Source organism: Rhipicephalus microplus, chromosome 4 (genome assembly GCF_043290135.1).
Source record: "Rhipicephalus microplus isolate Deutch F79 chromosome 4, USDA_Rmic, whole genome shotgun sequence".
Lineage (NCBI taxonomy): Eukaryota > Metazoa > Arthropoda > Arachnida > Ixodida > Ixodidae > Rhipicephalus > Rhipicephalus microplus.
In genome coordinates this window covers 154,480,670-154,493,139 of record NC_134703.1, presented here as the reverse complement: position 1 = coordinate 154,493,139, position 12,470 = coordinate 154,480,670, and the positions used below count along the sequence as shown (strand labels likewise).

Below are 12,470 nucleotides of genomic sequence, written 5' to 3'. Positions count from 1 at the left end.
GTCCGGTATGTCATATACGTTTCCGCGAAATGCCTCGAAAGAAAAACGGCAATGTTTGTGTGCATAAAGTCTAGCCCGCTAAGTAGACTGAGACTGTTCATTCACCAGGCACAATCGGTACTACACCTAAGCACACGCTGTATGCCTGAAACCATACTATTGAATGCATGGGCATCACATGCAGTATTCTGACAACGTTACGACAATACTAGGGTGCCCAGAGGGCCCCACCGCGGTGGTCTAGTGGCGAAGGTACTCGGCTGCTGACCCGCAGTTCGCAGGATAAATCCCGGCTCCAGCGTCTGCCTTTCCGATGGAGGTGGAAATGCTGTAGGCCCGTGTGCTCAGCCTTTTGGTGCATGTTAAGGAACCCCAGGTTGTCTAAATTTCCGGAGCCCTCCACTACGGCGTTTCTCATAATAGTATGGTAGTTTTCAGAATCATATCGTACTCATATGGTAATCCTCTATGGGGACGGTTATGCAAAATTTAGCATTTAGTTCTCACTTGGGTGTCGTCGCGTTGCACATTTGATTTACCAGTACCAATATTACGAATATCTGATAGTCTCCGCGCTGACAAAGAACTCTGTGGTTCATAAGAGTTGGTTTCTTTTGGATGTCACTTTTTGCTATGTTCAATGATAGTTTCCGCTATCAATGATACACGCGTTGTACAGGCTTTGTAGTCTTCACGCTCCTTGAATCTTTCGGTGTCACTTCGGTAATTAAAAAGGAAAATACTATGCAATGTTTAAACAGGGCTCATCGCAAACACTTACGTGTTAGTTGAAGGGATGCAAGATATCACTGACGCATTGGTGGCATACCACACAATGTTGAACCGACAAATCTATTGGTGAGGCCATTATTATTGGTTGTATACGCAAAACATAATCGAGGTCATTCATACAGTGCAATGAATATAGTAATAGAATGGATGAGTAAACCATTTTTATTGAAGGTTTACTGTTTCAAATTCAAGTGATGAGAGAGCATTCGACTAATGAGTGGTTCTAATGCGATGTACAGTTGACCATGGTTAACACACAATTTCAAGCAAACTTTCATTGGCATGGCCTGAAATTATGGCCTCCGGTTATATTAACGATACACGCAAATAATGGTTTATTTGCTACAAGCTTAATATTCGCAAGAGCATAAGAAATGTAAACATACATATACGTGCGTGGACAGGGGATGGTTGAATAGGTTGAAGGCTAGCGGAACCACATTTGCAAATGTTCAAAAACCATTGTCTGCGGTTTCGAGAGCCAGAACAATAAAATTATTATGACTTACGCCACAGAAGATGGGTCGGCTAATTTAGACCATGTGGTATTAGCGATTGTGTTTCATCTCCGTAGAAACGGGATCGCCGCGGGTGAGTTCAACCCGTGATTTCTAGATCAGTAAGCAAGCACCGTAGCAACTGTACCACCAAGGTGGACATTTCGCATGCTTCAAAGCACAGATTTTAGGAGCGCAGCTCTTTAGACTTTGCTTTGCGTAGTGCGAAGCGAACAGGATATATCGCCATTAGGAAGCAGTGCGCGCTTGCTTCGTCCTCCTCTTCAACTCCTGCATCACTAACCCGTTGCGCACGTTGGTGTGGAAGCAGTAAATATAAAGGCCAATGTACATATAACGTGACTAGAAATCACAAAACACGTAACTGACTACGCGACTGAAAATCACGTAGCAATACAAATGTACCCACTTTGCTGAAGTGTGCTTAGATTAGGTGCACGTTAAAGAAGCCCTGGTGGTCCAAATTTTCGCAGCACTCCACTACGACGTTTCTCATTAATATATGATGATTTTGGGAGGTTCGTCCTAGCCGAACGTGGTTTCACACTCGATCGGCAGGCATCCACAATCTCTACAATGCAAGCCTAGGTGGCCTTGCACCGACTTATTCACATTGTTGTTTTGTTCTCCCGCAGTCTTTATTTAAGGCACCTGCCCATCTGGCCAACGCATTTCTTTCCGCATCTGAATGGAACCACGTTCAACATTTATTCAAGAATATTCACGACTTGGTTTCAGTGGTTATATGTGCAAGCACTTGTTCCCATTCCATTTTCATTTTCTGCGTTGAGAAGTGACGAGAACTTGCGCGGTGCTGTAAAAAGTACTTGCACTCCGTCACCACCCCCATTATTTTACATACCATGTGAGATGTCGTAAAAGTGTACGGTGTCACGGTGGTCCTACAAAATTTTTCATTTTAATTCTGGAGTTTTTCCTAAACGTGCTTCTTGAGGGATTTCTTGACCGCTTGCAGTAGAGAGTTAGCCAATCACGTAGTGATATATTCCGGATACCTCGGCGTGAGCGGCCCCGCCTCAGCGGTCTGGCGGTCTAGTGGCTCGGCTGCTGACCCGTAGGTCGCGGGATTGAATCCTGGTTTCCGCGGCTGCATTTTCGATGGAGGTGGAAGTGCTCTAGGCCCGTGTGTTCCGATTTGGGTGCACGTTAAAACCCCCAAGTGGTAGAAATTTCCGGAGCCCCCCTCTACGACGTCTCTCATAATCACATGGTGGTTTTGGGACGGTAAATCCCACATATCAAATCAAATCATCGGCATGAGTGGTTATCAGAATTATACTGTTTATTAATTTTGTAATTAATTTTTTATAATAATGGTTTTAAGTATGGAATGAGATTGCATAAAAGCGTCACGTCTGTTCAAGAAACTCAGCTGAGGGTTGGCACTTTTGTCCGTCTAGCCGTTCATCTTCCAAGTATTCGTCTTTTAGGCAGTGCGCAATAACGTAATGATGAATAAGTAGCATATAGCCCAAGAAAGTGCGCTCATAAATCCAAATCAATGTCATCTTTTTAGCAGTGGGTTTCGGAAGCCGAGCAACTCAATGGACTGCGGCGGTTGAGCGTAGTCTTTTTTGTGTGCGCACAGGAGGATAGAAGAGGACAGTTGGTGTAGTTATATCCATACTTATTTCTCGGTAAATATCCATAATAGGTCTTTTGTTCTACGCCCTACTTTACTGTCGTTTCGTTGTTGAGCCGACCACGTGACAACACGGAGTATATAAAGCATTATGAAAACAAGTTTTGTGTCACTGTCGTCCTTGCAAGCTCCCTTGCTCATCACTCGATATGAAACCTGTATTAGCCATCTGTTTTCTCGTGGTCATCTTCGTGACTGCGTCTTCGGCCCATCATCAGCAACTTTGCGGTATGTCACGTGGTTGTGCATATACACCTTAGCAGCGCTACTTTAAGTATGGCGTGTAATGGCGTGGAATCTGGGCTAATTTCAAACTGCACGCTATTGTGTTCTTGATCACCTGGTTCGAAAATGTTACCCGGCCTCGCGTATTAGTAAGATGTTTACATATTGAATACGTATTAAACAGCGCATGGAAGGCGCTTTGCGATTTATTTTCAGTATTTGAGGTCTTTTTTATTTGGTGTGTCATGCTTAGATGCGTTGTGCTTTCAAGGTAGAAGAATAGATGGCAAAACATACATATACTAGGCAGAAAACAACAACAAAAAACGCGTGTTTCCTTGCATGCACATATCTGCTTCGCACTTTCCATATCCGAAATCGACACTGCACTTAACGCTTTCATTTGTAAAGAGCCAGTCTCACTTTGAAAGCTATAGACGCCTGGTGTCGATAAATGTTACCCTTTTGTATGATGCGCCGCGGAAAAGCATCTTAGCCCCCTTGTTGCGCGTGTGACAACTGCTTAAATTTCAACCAAGCGCAACGTCTAGCTTGCCGTGGATCTTATTGGCACGTATTTTTCAACTGAATAAACTACATAATTACAGGGTTTTCCGTAGGTTCCAAACCGCACCTGCCTATTCACCTTTAAGCAGCATGGATGAAAGCGAAGAAAAAAACATTTTGTCAGTATAAGTACTTTAAAGGTTTTATCTACTGCATGGGTGCATCACCTTTTTTTATTGCACCAACAGACCTGTAGCGCCATATGTGGATGCAAAGCGGCGCATTTTTATAAGCATTGCATGCTTTTTTGGAAAGGATCTAGCTAAAATCTTGTACACGTTGCCTTCAACATATTGTTTTAAAGCCAGTTCACATCTTTCTACCCATGGGTAAAGAATTTCCTTCGACAAGCGCACCGCATGATAATATCAGTCACGTCAATTTTTTATATCTCGACCTGAGCATAGTTCAACGTAATATATAAACAAAAGAGCCTCTCTGAATGTAAATTGGCATGTCAGCAGTGATGCGTATCCCACAAATTTGTTGGCAGGACGCGCTCTAGTGAGATCGGTCAAATCTTTATTTCAGTTCGAGTAAGCGAACTGAATACGGAGAGAAAAAACAGCCTGTTTTACGCCATTTGACAGACGTCGGCATCCATAAATGTCAGCAATAGGCACAAAACAGTTGATCAGTACTAGAAAGAAAGGTATTCGCTGTGAATTTACAAAAAATAACAAAATAAATAAAACTTGTACAAGAGACATATAAATCCTAACCAATCACCAACAGCACTGCTATATGAATACAATAACACCATCTATGAAGACATCAAAGCACAGATCAGTGCGGAATGCTTTTCCGGATGACAGAAAGAAATACAGTGTTCAGACGGTCATAAAATGAGATATTCAAAGACTTTGCCTCATTATACTCCAACATAAAAATTACTATATTTACTTCTACACTTACGTAGTACGAAACTACTTTGTACCCCAGTATGATATGATAAATGGCGGAATGTAAGTGGAACAATTAAAAAAAATCAATTATTGTTCCTTGTTATTTTATAAAAGCAGGCGAATTTACAGTGAAATAACTTGTCTACAAGTACAGTATTTTACTGTATAAAACAGGTTGAGTGGCCCAACCAATGACCCATTACCAATGACGCAATTCATTTTCTTTAGCGGACTTTGTAGTTTAAGTATGTTCGTGTAGAAGTAAATATCAGCCCATACTGTTTCATCCTCATGGATATCTACCTCGCCTCTTCCCTAACCATGACGCATATAAAACAAACAAACAAAATACGCCCAGTCGTTCCTGATGGAGTCATGTAAAATTGTGAAATTAGTTTCGGCAATTTAAACCACTTACTTATACCCTGGATATGTAGCACGAGTATGCATCGACCCAGAGAATGATGCTTAAAAATTAGCGCAGCATTCTGCCGCCGCAGTATTGTCATTACAACAATGTATGTATTTTTTTTTTTGTTCTTGGGTGTCGCAGGCAAACCTTACTGGCAGCTGGTCAAGGAGCTTAATTGTATAACGAGCCGCATTTCACGACGGGTGAGTATTGCTTCACGACATCACTCTGCTTTATATCGCTAGCCCGTCTGTTTGCTTAAAATAGAACACCATCATTCTTGAGCTTTTTCGGAGTCCAAGCTCCTGCTAGATATTGCCATGCAGGTTGACACAAACTGTTGTCAAGCAAAAAAGTGTTGCAGGCTGTTTTTGGTCTTTCCGGGCTTGCGGGCGAGGACATGCATAAATCTGAGTGTATCTCAAAAGAATAATTGCGGTCACAAAAGAAAGTGGTCGAAGCCCAGCAGGTTCGGCAGACGAGCAACAAAGTCGTTACTGCCAATATTATACGTTCTGAAAGCTCTTGATGACAAAGACGTTTTGTCAGTGCGGGAACAATAGAACTTGTTCAAAACTGTTTTGCGCAGCAAAGCGTCCTTATTGTTTAGAAATGCAAGAAAACGCACACAAAGACTTTTATATGCGATGAAGAGTGTTCAGAAAAAAAGTGTATGCTTTTCCATATCAAAGGAATTACGGTGAGAAGAGCATTTGAGACCGACGCGAAATAAAGTTCACGAATAGCATCTAACTTAGCAAAAAAAAAAAAATCAGGAGCTTATGATTCACCAACAACGCTTACGAAACTAGCAACATGGCTACGCCACAATACTGGAAACTAATTGCAAGGATGAGATTTATATACTCTCATTTTCGTAAAGTAAAAATTTCGACAGACACTTCTGTTGGGCACCAAATTTGAATACCCACTAGACATACACATCGTTACGTTCTTGAACGTTGCGTTGCACGTAGTAATCTTCTCGTGAAGTCTTTCTTGTCCTGGACCATTATTAATTATACCACGTTAACTATCGAAGCCTCAAGTGATCATCATAACCTGTGACTCATGAGTATCTGCTTTTCTGTTAAAAACCACACCAAAGAATAATCGACACTATGTCAAGCTGCATATATTTTTGCAGTTACAATTTACGAAATTCTGCTGTCATTATACCGTGTTTTGGTTTAGTGGTGTTGTGAATTGCTATTGAAAGAGCTTTGCAGTTTAATTCAGCCAAATGAAAGTGGCCAAAGTTATCAAATGAACATAAAAATAAACGAAAGCGATTCACGTACTCTTCCCCTTTAGGCATACCCTAGAAGACTTCAGCAGCCTATATGGCAGTGAAACAATTATGTTGCAATGTTTCACACGTCGGCCCCACGGACCACACATTGTGTGCTGCTGCTGCTGCCTCTCAACACATTTTGAATTATGAGTTCGGTTTAGTCATCGCGTAGGAGCCGCTATTTCTTGTGAACGTGTATATACACTTGATAAGCTTGTACAACCTGTGATAATATCTTTGTATTCGTATCATGCTTCGTCTTATAAATCCTTTTTTTACAGACACTGCAAGCTTTCTCCCATGCTGTGTGGGAGTTGCACTGTCCAAACTATGCTTGTGCGATCAGGAGGATGTGTTCATACAACGATCTCGTATGTGCTTTCATTTACTTTCAACCAGTGCTTTTCGTAAATAATCGTGCTTTATACATGGCAGAGTCTTGGACTTGGGATTCTTATGCGCAAACATTTTTTCAAAGCACACCACCACAATACTTCTGTAGTGCGTCACCTTACAAAACCGGTTTTGTTGATGTCGAAGATAACAAAAAGCAACGTCACCTGGAAACAGTCGTAAATGCAATCGAAAGAAACAACAAAAATAACAAGGACACAAAACGAGAACAAAAACTTGTGATGCGGATACTTTACTCAACTAATACGATGCTTTCGACGGTGACCAATGGGACCACACGCATTGTTTCGATCCCACGAAAAAAGCGGAATGCTGAAGGAACAAAGCGGTTGAAGCAATATCGAGCGGCATATTATAATTGAAACACTATCTGTTCGTTATGTTTCTCGAAGGTAAAAGATTTCATGATTGATACATACATTAAATTTGTAAACTTGAAAATGGTCCTCTGGGTGAAGAAAATTAAAAAAAACAGTGTATTAGTGGAATACGAGGGAAGTTTAGGGAATACAAGCAACGTTTAGGGTAACATAAGAATTAAATAAGCGGAAAATTGCCGACAAAGCACTGTTCGAACATTGCAGGTGTGAAGCCTTTTAGCGTTAGGATGATTTTCAAAACTAAATGTTATAGAAAGTTTCCGTGGGAAAGAAGGTGCTCTGTATAAAATACATATGAATATAAATTCAAAATCAATATGGGAGCCGAGAGATGGAAACACTTTGTGAAATAATTAGGGTGAACAGTGGAATGGGCTCGGAAGGCTGGTCGATGTTTTGTTAGGAAAGCCTATCTTTGTCTAAGGCAAAGATAGGTCTTTCACAAATACAGATCCTCCCATTGAAACGTCGGCCAGCCTGTCTGAGTCGCTTCCACTGTTCAGATTGATTATCCCCCTATATGCATATAAACTGGGATATAATGGCTAAAGCCTCGAACCCATGACCTACAAACGGTGACGCGACTGGAGGCTTAGCACTTCTAATTCACGTACAGAGAATGCAAAGGTGATGCGAAGACTTCTTTGTGTCTAGAAAAAAAGCTAATAAAGTCAATAAATCTGTCGAGCCGAAGACTGCTTACCCATTGTCAGAGACATGAATTTCTTTGTCACTCGCTGAGGAGTGACAACTGTACAGTGAGACGATGTGTCGTGAAAAAACTTGAAGTGTCTGATATCTGGTGGAACGCTCTTAGATACCAAACATGGTGGGAATGCGGCTTGCTCACAAAGGGTGCATAGCCAGAGAGAGTTACTAGGTGGCGCACTTTGCTACAAAGTTTGAAACTTAAATGAGGATGCCCTGATTGGCACGACAAAGACATGAACAGAAGGAAGACATGATTAAAACACCCGAGGCGCCAAACCTATAACAAAGTATTTTGAATTTATCGTCACATTTTGTGTTTGCTTTGCATCTAGATATTTTTTTATTATAAACTTGTACTACCTTTGAAAAAGTCACTCCTCCCACTGCTCAAAGATGAGAGTCTACACAAATATAAAAAAAACTTATGTGCGTTTATGCAGTTCGTAAGTTCGACAATCTAAGACTCACAATAACAGGTAATTGAATAAAGCACTTTTTTTTTCGCAGAATATCTTAAGGGGAAAAAACTTGTAAGTTTCAGTGTCACGTGCTTATAGTGCTTTTCTTCTGTCTGCACGTCACTGGTGCAAATATGTGCAAACGCATAGCTTACGAACAGGACCAAAATGCGAAGTAACTGATAAATAAGACCACGGTCCGCATTCCAGGTAGGCGTAGTACTGTTATTAGCAGGGATCACTTCATGACGAAGATGACGTTAACGGTTTTTAAAGAAGCTCAGGTGGTTTTCTATCCGTGAAACAAGTAACTCAGAAGCTTTGTGTGAAATGAACATTTTGTCCCGACTTTTTTTGACACAACTGCAGTATATGCTGAAAAAATGCACCATGAAATAAAATAAAAAAAAGTGATTTCACTACTTTTTATTTGTCCTGACATGCAGCATATATATCTCCCATTTATATATGTATGCACCTTAAAAGAACAGTGACACAAAATTTCAAACTCTATAGTTGACGTTACTTTGATTGCTTGGTATGCATGGGTTTATGAGTTGCACCCGTCATGTAGAAGTTATGCTATTTCGAGCGCTAAGAGTACCAATAGGCTCAACGGTGCGTTGCCGGTCATGGAACATCGACAACATTATGACGTCTCCAGTGAGCTCCTAGGCCGTGCCTCTGGCGCTGTGGGACGATGACCGAGCAGCGACGACGTCAAAAATCTCAGCGTCGTTATCGCGGTGCCTACATGTAGTACCGGCTGTCGGCGATTCCTGGTTGCCGGGCAATGGCTTCACTTTCTTTGTTTGGCTTGGTTCGTGCAGCGCATGTTCATGTGAATCATGTGTTTTATTGTGACGTTTTGTCCGATTTGCTGGGGAGCCGTGAGCCCGAATGTAATGTTTTGAAGCCATGGCCATCGCCAACAAGTTACGCGCAAGCAGTGTTCACAAGTCTTAGGCGACAGCGTGGCCTAAGCGTGCATCTCCGGCCGGCTCGTCACTGCATGGTCCGGCATTGCATTCAGAATCAATGCTCACGCCGTGAATCGCCGTAACTTTATATTCCTCAGTGTTTTCATCACCGCTTGTAGACACTGATGGCAGCGGCAACGAGAATTGGATGTGGCGAATAGATGTCTATACACGTGCGCGCCGAGCAGATGAAATGTCTGCTGAAACTCACGTCACCATTATTTGTGGCCGCGTGTTCAGAAGGGGTGAGACCGTGAGATGTGACCGCTTGACATCACTGGCAGCGCTGAAAACTGGCGGGCTTTGCTGCCGTGTTATAATAGGTTCAATACTAGGCGTACTAAATGCTATTACTTATAATATTTCCTCTTTGTTAGGCATTATTTGCACAGAATTCTCGATTGATAACTATGCATTGACGCAAAAAACCCGACATGTGTAAAGTTGATATCCCTGCTCATCGAACTCCCGCTTCAATTGAGATTCATTGTACCCTTCGCAGTGTAGTGTGAGTCGCAGCTCTTCCAAAAGAAGTTAACCTGTATATTCAAAGAAAGACATTCACTTATCAACTCAATGAACAGGGCGCGCCTACTACCTGGGTTGCATTTAGTAGATGCTGACTGATTCTGTAGAAGCTGCTAGTTGCTGTCAGTAGGTGGGCTTTACTTCGTGAAGAACTTGTACATTTACAAAGTTGAGAAGGCGCCTTATTTGTAAAAACAGAAGCTAGGGCGAGTTGGTTCATGACTAAGGAACGCTCACCAGCGCGAAAAGACGAAACACTCTAGAGACTTTGTATGCAAGTTTCTTTTTAAATTCTTCGTCCTTTTGCGCTGGTGAATCTACCACCTTATTCCTGTTAGCCAAGCGCTAATGCTACACTGCAGCTTTACAGTGATCACCAATTCTAGCTGGCCCTCCAGCTGATCTCCTGTCGGCGCTCGAACGAAGGTTTCTCGCGTTTAAAGATTGTGGCCGCAGAGTTTTTATGTGTGTTTGTGTGTTTTAAAGATATTGGTCATCTTTGATTTATCGAGCCTTACAAAATGCGTAGTAGATTGCAAATTGCACCTGCCTAGATCAGTATCACTGTGATAATTTTAAAGCTGGTGACATGAAGGCATTGTGCTTGAATTTCAAAGTTTAGTTTGCGTGCACGTAGTGTGCAAAATTATCCTTCCTGCGTATAGCATTGTATGCTGCCAGCTGCTTCGCGCTAAAAATACAATACGTGTAATGTTCCTAGCAATGACCAGTGATATCTTTACTAAAATGACGCCTTTTTTTCAGGAGGGAGCCATGTCATATTTCTTCAACGTAAGTATTTCTTCTCAAGTTGCGTTGCCAATGCAGTAAAACGAACGTCGTTTGAGCAAGCTATTTTGCTGCAAGTGCTATTGAACTGAATGCGATACAGTTTATTTAAGTTAATACACTGCGTATTTAACCTACACGCACATATTTTGTGGCAACATTTGCTGCCTCTGACGTCATATTGATCAGAAAATGGGAGAAACATTGGGTAAAGACAGCGCTTTGCGTTTTGCTAAGTCTGTCACATATCGACATATCGTGGAGACATGTACCACCTCTGCTTAAAGAAGAGATTGCTGTTAGTCTACCTGTGGAAAAAGCAGAATATGAAAATGAAGAAGTCCTTGTAGATGAAACAACAAAAAGTTTCGCTAAAGATTCAAAGAATCATTGTCATATTTGAAAAAATTGGTCTTTTGCTGGAAACCACTTCAGAGCGTAGGCTGAGCTGCTTTACAATTTCTCAGCAGACTTGCAGACCAGCGTTATTGAACAAACATTTCTGTCCTTGGTAGTCAGACGTTGTGGGCCCAAGTGTGTCCGGTAAATTGAGATGCTCATCAATATCGGACTTACCACGTCTTTAGGCAACCTAAGTTTTTTTTTTCAGATTTGCCAAGGCAGTGAGTAAGAAACTGGTCTTTGATACCTGCTGCTAATACGTGAAAACTAACGAGTGCGCTGCTTCGTGTTCATAGGTCGTGAAACTAAACCAGAAAGCAAGAGTGCTGTGTAATTTGCGGATGGCGCGATGCCGGCCAGGACAGAAAAAATCTTCTTTATTGCATATTGAAATTTGCTCACGGCCACTCATTTGTAATGCGTTATAGTCAACGAAAATTGTTTGTCTACTTTTTTCGCAGTGGTTCCAGATTCAACACTTTCACAGAGTCGCCAGTTTTTGTTCTCGGAGAACCCAGGAGGTTTGGTGGCCAAAGTGGTGGCAGTCTACATTCCCTAGCTATGGAGAACGTCGCATGTTTCTCTAAACGCAGCTATGAAGTTTGTGATTGAGTATTAGGACTCATATTCACTTAAGTATGAGGAAAGCAGTAAACTTTCTGCGGGATTTGTTGCAAACGTCTGGAGATTTGTTTTTTGCATGCGCAGCCTGCATATTCTCCTGCCGATGTGTGCGTTCACATTTGCGGACAGGGTTTTCTATACTAGAAAAAAGCACGGCACTCTACAACCACAGAAACAGCATTTGTGACGTCGTGGTTTTTTCATTGTGTCCATGTGCTCTATATTTAGTGAATGGCAATTAGGTCAGCACTTTGCCATTTCAAACTTTTCTGATATAGCATTCTCCGCTACTTAGCTATAGTTGTATGGAGGAGAAGAATTCTTTTCACTGATACTTTTCACTCATCGTTTTTACTCATAGTCGGTAGACAAAGAGAGAAAACTTGGGGAACCTTTGAGCTTGCTTTTGAATTGGGAAAGTGGTAGCCACCCTATCTGTAGTGCGTACTTTAACCACTTAGGCAACACCTTTTAATGTATGATGTGACTCGTTATGCTTAAATTGGGGATTACTACAATGTAGTCAATAAAGTTAAAAATGATTTGCGCTAGGTAAGCTTTCGAATGTGGCTCTATTCTGTGTATTGCGTAGAATCACAGAATAGAGTGATTCACAAGCGTTTATGCGTGTGAAATATTTTCTAACTTGCTGTGCACCCACTACGAAGCCTTGAATGAATACGTGCAGTAACGGCTTCTCGTATTCGGTGTCTCTCTTTAAAACTTGAAGTGATTATGACAATCACTTCTTGTGCCGCCAGATCGCTTGCCCCATAAAATATTATTGTGATAATACACGTTGTAATAA

General features: G+C 41.7%; 1 protein-coding gene across 1 annotated transcript; it reads left to right on the top strand.

Moving 5' to 3' along the window:
• The first annotated feature begins 3,070 nt into the window (after window positions 1-3,070).
• On the top strand, window positions 3,071-11,716 carry LOC119172422 (antimicrobial peptide microplusin). The gene is made up of 5 exons (XM_037423523.2): window positions 3,071-3,201; window positions 5,224-5,285; window positions 6,658-6,747; window positions 10,613-10,639; window positions 11,500-11,716. The coding sequence occupies exons 1-5, from the start codon at window positions 3,123-3,125 to the stop codon at window positions 11,623-11,625; spliced, it is 384 nt and encodes a 127-aa protein (XP_037279420.2). The 5' UTR covers window positions 3,071-3,122; the 3' UTR covers window positions 11,626-11,716.
• The last annotated feature ends 754 nt before the right edge of the window (window positions 11,717-12,470 follow it).

Coding starts and splice junctions, on each gene's coding strand:
- LOC119172422 (XM_037423523.2), top strand. CDS start 3,123: ATGAAACCTGTATTAGCCATCTGTTTTCTCGTGGTCATCTTCGTGACT. Junction 3,202..5,223: donor CCATCATCAGCAACTTTGCG/GTATGTCACGTG, acceptor TGGGTGTCGCAG/GCAAACCTTACTGGCAGCTG. Junction 5,286..6,657: donor CGAGCCGCATTTCACGACGG/GTGAGTATTGCT, acceptor CTTTTTTTACAG/ACACTGCAAGCTTTCTCCCA.